General features: G+C 49.0%; 1 protein-coding gene across 13 annotated transcripts in view; it reads right to left on the bottom strand.

Moving 5' to 3' along the window:
- ZFAT (zinc finger and AT-hook domain containing) overlaps nucleotides 1-17,063 on the bottom strand; it is a 253,317-nt gene that overhangs the window by 123,443 nt on the left and 112,811 nt on the right. For 12 of the 13 annotated variants that reach the window (XM_042923645.1, XM_042923643.1, XM_042923651.1 and 9 more), the window contains one exon: nucleotides 12,245-12,333. In XM_042923645.1, coding sequence (XP_042779579.1) covers nucleotides 12,245-12,333 — 89 coding nt within the window. Of the gene's footprint in view, nucleotides 1-10,272; nucleotides 10,361-12,244; nucleotides 12,334-17,063 lie in introns of all 13 variants that reach the window. The other variant, XM_042923654.1, reaches the window with a different exon arrangement.

Below are 17,063 nucleotides of genomic sequence, written 5' to 3' on the forward strand. Positions count from 1 at the left end.
CTCAGTCGGTTAAGCATCCGACTTTTGGTTTCCGCTCAGGTCACGACCTCACAGTTCAGGAGTCCGAGCCCTGCATCAGGCTCTTCGCTGGGAGCACAGAGCCTGCTTGGGACCCTCTCTCTCTCTCTCTCTCTCAAAGTAAATAAAATTAAAAAAAAAAAAAAAAAAAAAAAAGAAGCTACGGACGTTAGGTGTCTTGCCCAAGGCCACACAGGTAGTTAAGTGGCAAGTCTGGATTCTAAGAGCGTCTGACCACAAAGCCGTGATGCATAAAGTCAAACCAGAAAGCGCTTAAGCTGCAAGGCAGGGGCTTGTGCCGAAGCTGCCTGCCGTCGTTTCTCCCACTGACACGCTTCCAAGGGTCTGAGAAGCCCCGAGGTCTCCCCGGGCCTACTTGTGAGTGATGATGCGTGGAGAAAACCCTCGCCCGAAGCTGGCAGAGCTCCTGGTGACTGTGACTCCACTTAGATTACTCGTGACAGCAGCAGTCGGCCGCCTCACACACCCTCCTGGCTCCAGACTTCCAGCAAATTCCCACACATCCAGGGTGCGTGGGGGAGGGAGTCGACAGCCACGTTTACTGGGCACCTGCTCTGTGCACTGTCACAAACACACGGTGGGGCGTTCCTGCTTCCAGTCAGGGTGTCGAAAACCACAAGGGGCTGTTGCTCCCACGCAAACAACGTCAGACTGTCAGGGCACGGAGAGACGTAAGTGAGCCGAATTCCAGAAGTGAGCAGACACTGCCTAGGAGAGAAGAGCCCGGTGGCTGCTCTCATCCCTGTGGCCTACTCACCTTTTCCCTGTGAAATGGGGAACTTCAGCAGGTACAACAAGGGAGCAGGGCAGGAGAGGAGGGAGAGAACCCACCCCAGCCCTCAGGGACTGGGTCTCACACATGGCAGTGAGGACCCCTGGCCCAAAGCAGGCGAGGGGAGGGGAAGTCCAGCACCACCCTTATGAAAGTGCAAAAGCCTTCACCAGGCAACCTGGCTCTCCCGAGGCTGGGCCGGGCAGAGAGGGGAGAGAGCTTCCCCAAGGAGAATGCTGGAGAGAAACAGGATCATCCCAGCACCTCGAAAAGCTGGCAGCCTGCCTGTAAAGCTGATAGGGAGCCCACATAGTTTGGAAAGCCAGCAGCTGTGCTGTGAAACAGAAAGCGAATCCTGGAGCCTCTCGCTGCGCTCAGATGCCCAGCCTTGCTGAAAGGAAAGACCCGATCCTTTTCCCAAAACATCTGACGACAGTGGAGAACCGGCTCTGGAACTGCGACAGACTAGATTTATTCACTCCTGTGCTGGGAGAGACCCAAGACCACCCCCACGTTCCATGGTTGGGTAGGAGGGCTCACAGGGCTCAGCATACAGATACTCACTGCTATCATTCCTTACAGCCAAAGGATGCAAAGCAAAATCTGCAAAGGGAAAAGGCACAGAGTCCAAGGGAAACCAGGCATAAGTTTCAAAGAGTCCTCTCCCAGCAGAGTCCCACCGGGCAGCCGAAATTCCCTTGCAACGAGCCGTCACAACACGTGTGAAATGGGACCAGCCCGGTGAGTTCATTAGAAGCTCCGTGCCAGGGTTTTATGGGGAACTAATCACATGGGCAACTCTCTGCCTAGCACATACCAACACTCCAGACTCCCAGAAGGAAGCAGATATTTGGTATGCACAATGCCATTTGGACAGGTTAGGCACAGGAAACTTCTCCTGTCAATGAGGGTTATGGGAAACCTTCCTATGTCCAAGGTCCAGATGCCAGCCAAGGGCCAAGCTTGTGAGCACACCTTTCACAGGCAGCAGTGAGGTCTGCCTGTCAGCTATCTTCTGGACAGCCCCCCACACTACTGTCCTGGTGCGAAAAGAGGCCAATTATTACTTAGCTCAGTCTCTAATGCTGTTTCACAACCTATCATTCACTTGAAAATGATGAGACAGGCAAAGAAGAAAATGTGATCCCAAATCAAGAAAAAAAAGTCAACAGAAACTGATGCACAGATAGCTCAGATACTTACATTTTTAGAAATAAATATTTAAATAATGATGACAAATGTGTTCAAGGCTCAAATGAAAAACATGTGTGACCAGTTGATAAATCTTAGCAGAGAGACAAAAACTATAAGAACCAAATGAAAATGCTAGAAATTAAAAAAAGAAAAACAGAAATGAATAAGTAGTTTGAGTATCTAGCAGATTTGATGTATCGGGAAAAGGATAAGTAATCTTGAAAAAAGATCAGTAGAGATCATATACACTGAGGGGTACCTGGGTGGCTCAATCGGTTAAGTATCCAACTCTTGATTTCGTCTCATGGTCATGAGATCAAGCCCCCAAACAGGCTCCATGCTAGGCATGGAGCCTGCTTAACATTCTATCTCGAAGGAGGAGGAGGAGGAGGAGGGGAAGACGACTGAAAGAAATCATATAAACTGAAACACAAAAAGAAGATTTAAAGAGAGAGAGAGAGAGATCATTTGAATGCTGTGACATATCTAACAGGTTAATATATATGATGTGTTATCATCCTGGAGGAGGGAAAACAAATAGAGAGGAAGTAATAATAAAGAGATAATGGCTGAGAAGAGAATGGTCTGAAACTGATGAACCATATCGATCCACAAGATCCAAACCTCAACAAACCCAAGCAAAGTAAACACTAGGAAGCCATACCTAAACTTACTGATGTTAATATGATGAAAACCAAAGGAAGAGAGGAAAGTCTTAAAACCAGAGAAAAAAGGGCCCATTAAATATGGGGAGAAATGCTAAGGATTATAAATAGCGAAGGACAAAACATAACAGAACAACTCTTTAGAGTGATGTCCCGCTACAGATCTACAGTCATCAAAATATTCTTCAAAAATGAACATGAAGATTTTCTAAACAGACAAAAGCTGAGATAATTTAACTCCAGCAAAAAAGCATATAACAAACGCTAGAAGTTCTCCAAACTAAAGGAAAGTTTATCAGATGGAAGTCTAGGCCTGCAAGAAAATATATAAAAAAATAAAGAATACCAGGGGTGCCTGAGCAGCTCAGTTGGTTGAGCGTCTGACTTCAGCTCAGGTCATGATCTCACGGCTCATGAGTTCGAGCCCTGCGTCAGGCTCGGTGCTGACAGCTCAGAACCTGGAGCCTGCTTCAAATTCTGTGTCTCCCTCTCTCTCTCTCCCCTTGCCTTCCCCTTCCTCAAAAATAAATAAAAACATTAAAAAATTTAAAAGAACACCACAAAACTAAATATATAAGGAAATATTAGACATTTTTAAAATTATATTTCCACATATATATTTTCAATATAACTGTATAAAGCAAAGAATGATAAAGCTGTATGGAATTTATAACAAGTAGGAGTAACATACATGACTACCAGAGCACAAAAGGTAGGAGGGAAATGATACGAATTACAGTGTTGCATGCTTCTTACACTGTTCATGAAATAGTGTATCTGGAGCCAGCTAGAATGTATTACAATATAGATGCATAATATGATATGTTTAGCAACCGCTTAAAAGAAAATCAATTGTAGCTAAATACCAAGATGGCACTTTTCAAGTGAGATATGTCAAAACTTACATTAAATGTAAATGGACTAAGCACTCCAACGAAAGGGCAGGAATTGTCAGACTGGTCGTGTGTACACACACACACACACACACACACACACACACACACACAGGCACAAACCAAGATCCAGCTATACGCTATTTACAGGAATACACTTTAAATACGCAGATTCAGACAGGACGTTTGCTTCCGAGTTCAAAAGCCAGCGAGGTGGCTGGTGGATTATGGTCCATGGACCCCCCGCACCACAACCACATGAAAATGTACTGCATTCGAGGATGCCTGCTGGCCTCCAGGCTCAGTGAGACTATCTCCTGGGCTTGGGAAACCAAGAGGCCAGAACTGGCCCGTTAACAAAAGAGCAAGCCAGAGACCCTCCAGCAACACCCGTCCGCCTCATGCTGGCCAGCACAGGGCTGATGGGCCAGGTCTGCCCCAAGCCATGAGGACACAGCCATTCTGGTCTCCTTCAAATCAACCCCTCCTTCTGAAGTAGCCTTTGAAATAATGACATCACTGTTCCCATTTTCCAAATAAGGAGGCAGCGGCCCTAGAAGGCAAGGGATCAAAATCCCGAGAGGTCATCTAGTTAGTAAGTAGCGGCCATCAAGATTTTAATCCTTCTCTGCCACTCCAAAGCCACAAATAACAACAATGGAAATAAAATAACATCGACATCTAAAGATACATACGAAGAAAACATAATACCTGGAAAATGTTTAGAATAAATGACTTGCAAGCATAAATTTCAGCTCACTAAAAGGAAAATAAACCAAGATCAGGCTGGGTTTTGTTGTTGTTGTTGTTGTTTGGCTTATAGTTTTTTTTTAGAAACTGGGGTCATTTTTAAAGACAGGGAAGGGGAAAAGAACCAACGTTTTATCATCCACCATGCACCATACCCACTACTCATAAAACAGTATCACTTTTAGCATCTCCAACACCAGGGAAAGATATTACTGTCAGCATCTTTAAGACAACAAATTATACAGAGAAGTTAAATTAAACAGACTGGAAGTGGCACAGCCAGGATTTGAACCTGAGTCTGTCTGGTTCTAAATCCTGGGTTTTTCTGCAATACCTCAGTGCTCTTGGAGATTTTCAAGGGCAAAACAGAATCTCAATGAACTACCAAAGAGCAATTTGTCACCGCCTTCCCAAGACAATGTGAGGGTGACGAGCAGGGTTACCATTCTGCTTTGACATTGGGTCGTTTCTAAAAGATCATTTTTATTTAAAGGTTTGCTTCTTACTTAAATTTACTGAACAGGCAAAACATTCAGTTCCCCCAGTTCAAACATTACACACAGGGAAAAAAGTCCCACCTCGAGCCTCGGCCTCCCATCTACCCAGTCCCAGCCCTCCCTACCCAACCACACAGTTTCTTTATTTTGTGCATAAGCTTTAAGAAGCTTTAAAGTTGGGGCGCCTGGGTGGCCTGGTCGGTTAAGCGTCCGACTTCGGCTCAGGTCACGATCTCACGGTCCGTGAGTTCGAGCCCCACATCGGGCTCTGAGCTGACAGCTCAGAGCCTGGAGCCTGTTTCAGATTCTGTGTCTCCCTCTCTCTCTGCCCCTCCCCTGTTCATGCTCTGTCTCTCTCTGTCTCAAAAATAAATAAACGTTAAAAAAAATTTTTTTTTTAAATAAAAAAAAGAAGCTTTAAAGTAGACATAAATAAATACAAATACATCTTTGCCCTTTCTTACCTCAAAGGCAGCATTACTATGTCGTTCTAAAGCTTGCTTTTTCTACTTTGTTATGTAATATCTTTCCAGGGAAGGAAGTCAAGGGCCTCCTTATACTGTTTTTGTAGCTGTGCAGCATTCTGTTTTTGGATGTGCCCCTGTCTATTTAAGTCTTACTCTATCCACAAACATTTCACTTATCTTCAATGAATAATACCACATACTCATCATCTCGGGACGTCAGCAAGTGCATCCGTAAGATCAGATCACTTCTTACAAGAGGCAAGCAACAGCTTATGCCACCTGCAGCTGGGACCCTTTACAGCCCCAATGGCAAGGCATGAGAAAGGCTCTCTCCTCACGGCCTTACCACCAGACTGTGCTATCGAACCTGGGAATGTATACTCATCTGATAAGCGAATCGATGGTATCTTAGTATGCTTTCACTTTATTATTTTTTTTTTTATTATCAGTGATGTTAGACACCTTATCACATACCCAAGAGCTATCTGACCTGTTCTCTTTACCTACTTTTCAACTGGGCTTCCTGGAGGAGTTTATTTTTAATATGAGACAATCATTGATACAAGTAAGACAAACATTATAAAGCCAATTATCATTAGAACTCCAGGTACTCGGGGCACCTGGGTGGCTCAGTCGGTTGGGCGTCCGACTTCAGCTCAGGTCATGATCTCGCGGTCCGTGAGTTCGAGCCCTGCCTCGGGCTCCGTGCTGACAGCTCAGAGCCTGGAGCCTGCTTCAGAGTCTGTGTCTCCCTCTCTCTGTGTCCCTCCCCTGCTCGTTCTTTGTCACTCTCTGTCTCTCAAAAATAAATAAACATTAAAAAAAAAAATTAAAAAAAAAAAAAAAGAACTCCAGGTGCTCAATCAATATTTTCTTTCTTGGGTTTGGAAAAATACTACCTTCAAGAACCATTCTCTGGCTTTGATAGCTAACAAGTGCACTGAGAAAAATCAGAAATAATTTCCTAGAATGAATGGGTGAGTCAACTAGGATAGCAAACAAGCCAGGGAGGGAAGAGTGACCCCAAACCAGCTAAAATAGTGGATTTGTGGCACCATTTTTATACAGGGTTGTGATGCAAGCCCCAGCCTGCCTTTCCTCTGACACTCATCTAGCCATTTCCTTCCTCCTCTGTCTCCTGTCTCTCCTCTCTCTCTCTCTCTCCCCCTCCTCCCTCCCTCCCTCCCTCCCTCCCTCCCTCATCAGCACCTCCACCCCAACCTCAACATCTCTCACAACAGGAAAGAAAATAGCACAACTCTGCTTTTTAGAATCAGTAATTACAATCCAATTTCAGAGGCTCCATGAATGCCAGCATGTAACTCTCAAGTGCAGCACATAATGATACATACAGGGCTAGCAAAAATAAGCATCCTCTTTAAATAAGTATCCCTTTAAACGAAAAGGTAAAACTTTATTTAAAAATAAAGTTATTCAACAGAATGAAGAGATGAGCTGCAGACTAAGAGATAATATTTGCAAAGATGTATCTGATAAAGGACTATTTTCCAAAGTACATAAACTCTTACAACTTGGCAATAAGAAAATGAACAACCCGATTAAAAATGAGCGAAAAGCCTGAACAGACCCATCACTAAAGCAGATAAACAGATGACGAGCAAGCAAGGGAAGATGCACCACTGTGTATGTCATCAGGGAAATACAAATTAAAGCAAGATTGAGGTGATACACCTCACAGCTGTCAGAGTGGCCCAAGTCCAGAACACTGACAACACCAAATGCTGGTAAAGATGTGGAGCAACAGGAAGTCTCACGCACTGTTAGAGGGGATGCAAAATGGTACAGTCACTTTGGAGAACAGTGTGGCCGTTTCTCGCAGAGCTAAACATACTCCTACCACACAATCCAGCAATCACAGCCCTTAGTATTTACCTAAAGGAGTTAGGAAATTATGTCTGCACACACTGTTTAAGCAGTTTTATTCATAACTGCCAAAACTTAGAAGCAACCAAGATGTTCTTCAGTAGATGAGTGGGTAAATGAACAGTGGCCCGTCCAGATAATGGAATATTACTCAGCACTAAAAAGAAATGAACTCTCAAGTCATGAAAAGATATGGAGAAACCTTCAATGTATATTACTGAGTGAAAAAGCCAGTCTGAAAAGGCTACAGACTGTATGATTCCAACTCTAGGACATCCCGGAATAGGCAAAACTGCAGAGACAGTAAAAGCGTTAGTGGTTGCCAGGGCAGAAGGGAGAGGGAGGGATGAACGGGAAGAGCACAGAGGACTTTCAACGCAGCGAGATCACTCTGCATGAGAATCTTAATGGTGGATACGTGTCATGACGCATCAGTCAAAACCCAAAGAGAACACCAACGCTGAGCCTTAATGTAGAGTATGGCCTTGGGTGAGCATGATGTATCACTATAGATTCATCCGTTGTGACAAGTGTACCAGTCTGGTGGGGATGTTGGAAATGGGGGAGGCTGTATGTGGGGAGCAGGGCCAGACGGTATTTGGGAACTCTCTGTACTTTCCTCTCAATGGTGCTGTGAATCTAACACTACTTTAAAAATACTTTAGGGGCGCCTGGGTGGCTTGGTCGGTTAGGCGTCCAACTTCGGCTCAGGTCATGATCTCACGGTCCGTGAGTTCAAGCCCCGTGTCGGGCTCTGTGCTGACAGCTCAGAGCCTGAAGCCTGTTTCAAATTCTGTGTCTCCCTCTCTCTCTGTTCCTCCCCTGTTCATGCTCTGTCCCTCTCTGTCTCAAAAATAAATAAACGTCAAAAAAAAAATTAAAAAAAAATACTTTATTAATTAAGAAAGAAAGAAGACTGGTAAAATCCAACTGAGGCCTGCAGTTTAGTTTATAATAGGATACCAAAGTCCATTTCCCAGTTTTGACAGCAGTCTATGGTTAAAGAAGACATTATCATCAAGGGAAGAGGCGGGGATAGGTACCTGGGAAATCCACCAGACTTTATGGGAGTCTAAAGTTATTTTAGGAGCGCCTGGGTGGCTCAGTCAGTTGAGCATCCGATTCTTGATTTCGGCTCAGGTCACAATCCCGGGGTCGTGGGATCAAGCCCTGCATCAGGCTCACCACTGAGTGTGGAGCCTACTTGAGATATTCTCTCTCTCTGTCTCTCTGTCTCTCTCCCCCTCTGCCCCTCTCCCCTACTCTCTCTCTAAAATAAAATTAAAAGTAAATAAATAAATAAATTTTAAAATAAAACTTTTTAAATGAAATAAAGTCACTTTTTATCACGTGTAAGGAGATCACCACTGGGTCACCTAGCCCCATCATTGAGAACATTTCTCTCAACAGAGTTGTGGGTTCATGCAGCCCAACGCAGAGAGAGAAAACTGAACGAGGGGAGTCCAGCCCGTGATCGCATCGCCTTACTGGGCAGCATGCTGGCTTATTTATTTGCAAGGAAGCAAAGAGTTGAGCAGCTAGAGGGAGGGAACGAGCCCATTTTGTTTGGAGGCCCCTGGCTCCGTGGCAGCCCCACCCCAGTGCAGGCATCTTCCTGGGCAAGTGCTTAGGATTGATAGCGTCGGTTCCACCCCCGGGAATGCATTTTAATTACAGCTGCCAAGAAGCACATGTAACACCCTGGCTGCCTATGAATTCTCAGTGGTTTGATGGGCTTCGTGCCATGTTTCACAGTCCTTTCGATATCACGATGACCTGGAAATGCTTTCGGCATGAAGACGTCCATCGTGGAGTTACTTTTAACGGCAAAAACTGGAAACAACCAAACTGTCCAGTTACAAGGGGAATGGGTAATTAAACTGTGACACTCATCCTTAAGCAGCCGTTAAAAGTAGTTTTACAGTAAGTATATTTTCATAAAATGGGAAAATGCCTATGAAGTGATAATTTAAAAAAGGCAATATTTATAATGTCCTAATCAGGCAGACTCTCCAGCCCTGCCTTCGACTGGGAGGCTATTCTAACTCAAACGCAAAGTATTCTTAGCAAACCATCTGGCCACTCATTTAAGCTGCATTCTCTAATAGAGCTTTATCGGCGGCAAAGCTGATGTTTTCATCTCCACCCAAAAATGCTCGTTTACAGTAAGACCTCAATTACGTCTAAAAAAATTAATATATCCAGAAATTCTACAAAGAAAGGGAACGAAAAGCGCTTTCCAAATCTTATTTAGTGAACACATATTATTCTTAAAATAAATAAATAACAACATGCAACTTTAAAAGGCAATACAAGAGTTTGCCCTTATTACAGTGTTTCCTGACACAAATTAATATATTGCAAATTATACATCTAGATCTAGAAAACCAAATTGGTTTCCTTTTGAAAGTCAACTGCAATAGATTAGTAGTGTCTGCACAAAGGCTTTGAGGCCCCATCGAGGACTGATAAAACAGAGGGGCCTGATTTCTTAGTAATGTTTGCCACTGGTAGGCAGAGGGAGTGTGCGACCACACATACTGTGTATTTTTGGATTTTGATAGAAATCTGCCAGGGAGCAGATGCGAAAGGAAGAAAACAGAGCAGGGCGGGGCGGGATACAGCAGGGGGAATAATGCCTCCGCAAAGATGTCCAAGTCCTGATGTCTGGAAGCTTGCATGACAAAGAGAAGTTAAGACCACAGGTAGGGCTGAGGCTATTAATCATCTGACCTTAAGGTATGGACCTTCTCGTGGGCCATCCACGTGGCCCACAGGTGAAAGGTCCTCACAGGTGAAAGGCGGAAAGGAGGCAGAAGAGAGTCAGAGCAGAGGTGGGATGCTGTGTTGCTGGCTTTCAAGATGGAGGGCTGAGGCCAGGAGCCAAGGAGTGCAGGTGGCCTCCAGAAGCCAGAAAAGGCACGGGGATGGATTTTCTCCGAGAGCCTCCCAAAAGAACGCGGCCCTGCCGTCACCCGGCCGTTCGGTGAGACCCGTGCTGGAATTCGGAACTGCACGATAATGCCCGGTAGTGTTCGGCTGCCAAGTTGGAGGTGTTGGTTAGAGCAGTGACAGAAAACTATGATAGCGACCAAAGGGAAGGGTGATAACCTGTCAGCGTGAATAAGGATGGTTGGCAGGAACCAGCTTCGTTTTGCTTGTCAGTCCCAGTCTCGTGAGAAACACCAGAGAACCCAGCCTGGAGGAGGAGAGAGGCCAAGGTCTGAGTGGTTCTCGCTCCAGCGGGGGCAGGGCACCTGAAGCCCCAGGAAGCCCATAGGAACCGGAGTTGACCCCAAGGCCAGCTTGGCCCCGTGACTCCCGAGGTCCCAGCAGCGCATGGTAGCCGTGTGACAGCCGGAAACAGTTGAGAACTACATAGGAAGGGACACCTGAGCTCAAACGATCCTCAAGTCCACTTCCTCTGCACACAAGCCAAAGACGCTACAAATCTGAGAAAGAAAGCAGTGAGGATTCCGGGGCAGAGAGACCGTCCAGCTGCACCTGCTTGGTGAAGGAAAAGGTTCCGCACTGAGAACCAAGGAACAAATGAAAAATCTGGTTCCAATCCTGGGAGAGTGAGGACGGTAAATAACCTTGCCTGGTCCAACTTTCTTGTCTACAGAGTGAGGGCCCCCCCAGCGATCTGTTCCCAGCACCCAAACTGCGCGGTCTCCGACAGCCCAGGGTCCCCCAGAGAAACACATCTGCGGCTGTGAAACCTGAGATAACACTCTTCACTTTAATCCTGTTCAAAATCTGCAGGATGCTCATGAACCTCCTGCCACCCCCACAAGTTGACGTGCCAGTCCTGCCTGTGAAACACAGGTCCGCTGAGGCCACAGTAGAGTAGCTAGGCAGGCAACAGGTGTGGCGCCCTCACGGTTTCCTGTGTGCCCCCCCCCTCCCCCACCGAAGACAATTACTGAGAAGACACGATTGGAGAACCCCACGCCTTGGACTCGGAGGCCAAGTGCAAGTTCTGACTCCTTCACTTCCTGGATGTTTAATGCACAAAAGCCCGTAACCCCTCTGAGCCACTGGGTTTCTTAACTAAATGAGGCAAGATCCTGAGAACTCCTCTCTCGCAGGGCTGTTCTGAGCATCAGAAGAGTTTGCCAGTGAAAGGGAGGGGGAGGGGGCGGGTCCTCGTCCCCTCAGAGCGGTCACGACACAGGTAGGTCAGTATTACAACAGTGACTGACATCTGTAGATACGGGCGCGGCAGACAAGCCTGACAGGTGATCGCGTACCTTCTCTGGGTGGGGTTCTATCAAACAGGGATGATAGTGTCCTCTGTCGGGGAGGTGCGAGCTGATGCAGAGCGTAGGCATACAGTAGTGGCTCAGTAAACGCAGCCTGCCGGTGTGGCGGCCTACAGCCCCTCCCACGTGCTACGTTCTCCGGGTTTCGGGGTGCACGGTCTCCACAAACATTTCAGGGCGCCCTGTTTTCCATCACCATGCGTACATGTGGGAGCGGCAGCGGTTTTCAGGTTGAGTTGCCCGTGCTGAGCAGAAGTCTCTATGGGACAAGTTCACCGGACCGCGGTTCTTGTGGCCGTAACTGCGGTACGAGCAGCGGCCAGGTGGAAATCAGCGGGTACGTGAAAGACAGATCAGCTACAGCTATGAAACGAGCACGAGCGCCACGAGCTCCAGAGCCACGGCAACCCTCCGGGCACCGCACGGACACCAAGTCTAGCTCTCCGGGGGGGCATCGTCACACCTGCTGTGCCGGGGACACACCGGAGGCCAGCCAGGACCTGAAGCGGCCCTCCTTACGGCTCACATCCTCTCCTCTAAAGCGCTGTGGGTCTCCACAGTGACAGCAGCCTCTTCCCCGGCCTTTGCAGCGTCACACGCAGTCCCTCCCTGGACCTGGTCTCCAAGGGGCAGAGAAATGCCACACTTCTGGAAGGGGAGGGGGGGGCACACCACGACGGGAGTTCTGCCCCAGGCTTCACGTGTACGAGCTACGGGGGCCCGGGAGCGAGGGGAGCGCCCCGGAGAGTGACTTCTCCACTCTGCCGCGCGACGTACTCGCAGCATGAGCACGGGCCCCACGTGCCGAGTCCTCTCACCTTGAAGGAGGCGTGCTGTTCCATGTGCCGCAGCAGCTGGGGCTTCTGGGCTGCCGTGTAGTCACACACCGTGCACTTGAACTGCTTCCCTGGAAACAAGGGAGGACAAGGTGAGCGAGTGCGTCAAGGGCCACGCACGGAACCAGGTGCGCGAGGATGCCCCTTGCCGTGTGGGAAGTCCAGAACCTCCGGGGGGACAGCCCACGTGCACAGACACAAGGCAGCACAGCACACTCTGTCCACACAAGTGGCAACACAAAGGGGCTGGCCGTGGAGGGAGAAAAACAGCCGGCCGGGCCTGGGGGTGGGGGGGACCCCACGAGCAACGACATCTGAGCAGGCTCCTAAAGGGAGGGTAAGGTGTCTAAGGTGTGTCTGGCCGACTAGAGAAAAGAGGTGCACACGGCAAGCACAGAGGTGAGGACCCTGGGTGCCCAGGACACCAGAATAGCTGGGTCTTCCTTCCAGGACCTAAAGCGCAAGGTCTACGGTGGGGCAAGCCCTGGCCCCGGAGAGGCTGTGGGGCTGGAGCACCGAGGGCCTGTGGCACGTGACCGAGAGCGTCGCACCGTCCCCAAGAGCCAGGAGAAGGCAGAGCCCCTCAGCAAGGCAGCAAGACGTGTGTCTGGAACCCCTACCTTGGTGGGGACATGAAAGGCAGGTCTGGGGGATGCTAGAAAGAAACTGCACAGAAGCAGAAAACACTGCTCTTTGGGCGATACGCAGGCATTCGTTACTGGGATGAAGCAGCCCACAATTTATTTGTGAAGACCAACGAATGGATATACGGGCACACTACCTTTTTTTACCCCTGGTTAGCAGAAGTAAAACCAGTGGCACAGACGCACGACCCAATAGAAACCTGACCTACTTCTGGTAGCGGTCAGTTGCTCACCCAGCAGTTTCTAAGGGCACGAGCCCATCGGGGAGCCAGGAGCACAGCCACGGCACGTGGTAGCACAGAGCCACGGGCCCCTCCCAGGGGCCCGGCGCTTCTCTCCTTCTCAGACGAGCCGGGTGAGGGTTCCCTCCCTCTGCAGCCTGCAGCCTCCCGTCCGATGCTCTCTCAAACCAAGTGAAAATGCCTCACGGCACCAGTCACCGGAAAGCCGTTCTCACCAAGGAAAACCCGTGATGCCCAGCCAGTGGCGGGCCTCAGTCCATCAGACTGGACTCTGCTGCACGTGCCTCTGCTAACAGGCCAGCATCCTCGGTGTCGGCGAGGCATTCTCTCCCAACCACGCCTTTTACACACCCGCATTCCACAACAACGCTCTGGCCCACACTCCACTCTTCTGCTACAAGCGTCCCTGCGTATAACCTTCCCCTGTGGACTTCTGCAAACCTTTAATGACAAAATCTGTACCTTCCACTCTGACTCTTCTTCATTCTTCTGCGTCTTCGACCCTTCCCCGATCTTGAGACCTGAGTATCCAACTATCTGCTGGACTACTGCTTAGCTGACCCAAAGGTGCTAAATTGGATGTATTCTCTTCCCCATCAACTGGGTCCTATCTCCAGCCCCCGTAGTTCCTCGCCGTCACCCCAGCCCCCACACCAATCACTAAGTCAGAGACCTGGTAGCCTTCCGCAACATCTCCGTGACCCCAGCTGCACTCACCTCAGTTTTTCAGCCCTGATCTCACCTCCTAAATACTCCTATTTCTCTGTTGCGATACCTCCACACTGGTGGAGGCCCTCCTCATTTCTTCCCTGAACAAGGGAAAAGCCTCTAACCCGGTGTCCTTGCCTTCAGGCAACTCTCCCATCCGTCATCCACCCATCCAGCTATCCATCAATTAACCGCTCGTCCCCCCACCTACCCAGCCTTCCTCCTCCTCCCTCCGTCCGTCATCCATCCATCCACACGGATGCCCGTCCTCCATCCAGATGATCTCGCACATAAGCTCTCCCACAGCCCTTCCTGCACACCCACCAATGACTCCAACAGGCAGAACAAATTTGAAGTTTCAGACCACAGCACAGAAGACCCCACAGAACCGAACTAACCCCCCGGGCCTGACCCTTCTGACTTCCACCCTGCATGTTAGGAAGTCTTTCTGTTCTGGCAACATTCTGCCGAGCCTTTGCTAACAATTTCCGTGCCTGGGGTGCACTGCTTCTAGGCATCTGGCCATTCTCCACTGTAACTCACAACTCAAGTTGAATAACATCTCCGGCAACGGGGCTAGGAGTGAGCTCCCCGCCTCCTTCTCCCACACACCCTCTCCACATCCACATACTCCTGTCCGTGCCCGACTCTGAGCATCGCCACTGCCTGGCCACAAGCCTGGGCTGCCTTGGCTGCCCCCAGGGACCGTGTCTTCTCCATCCCGGCACCCCCAGGGCCTGAGTGCACGGCACACAGCAAACATATTCTGTGCGTTTTACTGAACTGAACTGGACAAGGAACAAAAAGGAAATTTTGTGTATCTTACGTGAGCAACACGGCAGAAGTGGCAAAAGGAAACAATACTATAAACAGGTGAATATAATTACAACCTCATTCCAGGGGAACGCACCTCAAATTCTAGATTCCGCTAATGTTGCAAGCCCTAAGTGTGGGGAAAACCTTTCCACATGAAAGGCAGAAAAGTCATAATCAGAGACCAATGGCTACTTGTTCTTAAATATAGCATCATCTTTTTTCAAACACAGAGACGCCCATTTCTACACACCTTGGATAGAACCTCAGCCACACATACTTCCACGCGGACTCGTGACTCACATAAATGCATCATTATTGTGCTCAGGCAGCCTGAGCAAAATGGTGCCGGGTTCCCCACTGCCACAGAAGCGGGAGGAAAGATGATACAGCCATTCTCCAAAGTGATAAATATTTTCACTCATTACCAATACACTTGGCTCCAAGAGTAAAAGATTAAGTGCTAGAAAGATGCTCTGCAATGAATAAATGGAATAATCACCTCACTTGGGATCAAGAGTCAGCCTTTTATGGATATACTCCCAGAGAGTATGGATATACTCTCTGCGAGAGACAAGGAAGAAGGTGGCTCCTCAAGCCAGCCCTACAGAAGTCTCGGAGTCTGGGAAGCAGTTATGACGAGTGTTTCAGCAGTCCCTCACACCCCGATCCACAGGCCTGGGAGAGCACTTGACATAATCTTTTGCTGCCTAATTAAAATAATGCAGTGTAGATCCATGACTGATCATAAAAGAGCAATGCTTTGAGACTATCTTGTTTTCGGTCAAGATACTCCTGAGAGCTGCAGGGAGAGTCGGCCGGAAAACGTAGTATTTACCCGAGGCCAGAGTGACCTCGAAGGGCCGGCGGTGAGATGGCTGTATCGGGCTCACACCACAGCCCAGGAAAAGAAAAGACTGATGACACAGAAAGAAAGAGGTTGCTTGCGTAAGACGTTAATCCGTTCTTCCCACGAGTACTGGCAAGCTCTACCCACTGGGCTACTGTCCATCAGCAGCTGTGCTGGGACTGGATGTCTGTGATCTCAGCCGGGTACCCCAAAACCTGGGGAGGCAGGCAGTGCTAACCTCTCTCCGGGACGAAGAACTGGGATCGAGAATCTGAGCAACTTGCCGGGTTGTCAGACCTATCCCCGGATTGTCCCAGAGAACGCCGGTGAGGCCAAAGTGATAGGACCAGAGTCGCTCTGGAACGGCTGTCCCGAGTGGCCGAGGTGGGGCAGGGCCTGCTGCCGGCCGCCTGCGTGGACCCTCAGACTCATCTCTTCGGGGCGGCTTTTCAGGCATTTGCCACCCAGCGTCCGAGTCCATCCTCGGAGCAGACAGGAGTCACCTCCCAGCCCGGATTTGGATCCCAAGGACCCCATTTAGAGCCACATAACAATCCTTCGGCTAATGCGGGCAGGACACAGATTCCCCAAAAGGAACAGAATTTGTAACAGCAACGGACATGTCTGCACCATAAAGGCCATGGCACAGGATGGTGGCCCGTTAGAAAGGGGTGCCCAAGAAGGGTCAGTGGAAGGGAAGAACATTCTTTCTGGCTCTGCCCAGCTCGCCCTGTGTGACCCTGGGCTCTTTCTTCTCTGCCACTCGGTGGCTTCATTACAAGCATGGGGAGGTAACCCCTGCCCGCTCCGAGGATGGACTCAGGCACTGGGCTGCTATTTTCACATCTCGATCGTGCTACGCCATATCTTGTTTATTCACGTAGCTTCATGACAGTGGAACCTTTCAGCTTTTGTCCGTTGTTCTTGTATCGTCCACTGCTGCATCCCAGTGGCTCATCGAACCTTCTCTGGCTGGTCTGGCTGGTCTGCTGGCCCCCTCGCCGGTTGTGGGTACTTTGAGGACAGGGACGGTGTGGCAGTGAGCACATCCTGGCTGTAGGGCCAGTGGCGAGTTACAACAAAGCCCCAACAGGGTGTCAGCTCAGCCATACTCCGTCTCTCCCCAGAACAGACACCACGAAATGGAACGGAATGGAATGAAAACAGGCTTCTGTGAGGAAGTGACAGCCAAGCTAAGCCAGGAAGATGAGGCGGACCAAACCACATGAGGAGGAGATGAAGTCAGTTCTGGGAAGAAGTCACCAAACACGCAGAGACCTCAGTCTCTACAAGATCCCTTGGTACCATTATAACAAAGGCCCCTTTTCTGCTTCAGTGACCTCAAGTGCAACCGGTAGAGTCCCAACAAATGTGGCTGTCGAATGAAATCAGTGAATGCAGGAATCTAAAGCGCCAAGACTCCAGAAAGCAAACAGATGAAAACAGGACGTGAACAAACAATTCATCAAGAGAGGATTACTTCATTTCAGTTATCAAAAGAAGGCCCACTGATATCAAACACCTACATCTAGCACCACAAACCA

This window comes from Panthera leo, chromosome F2, assembly GCF_018350215.1.
Source record: "Panthera leo isolate Ple1 chromosome F2, P.leo_Ple1_pat1.1, whole genome shotgun sequence".
In the NCBI taxonomy this organism is placed as follows: domain Eukaryota; kingdom Metazoa; phylum Chordata; class Mammalia; order Carnivora; family Felidae; genus Panthera; species Panthera leo.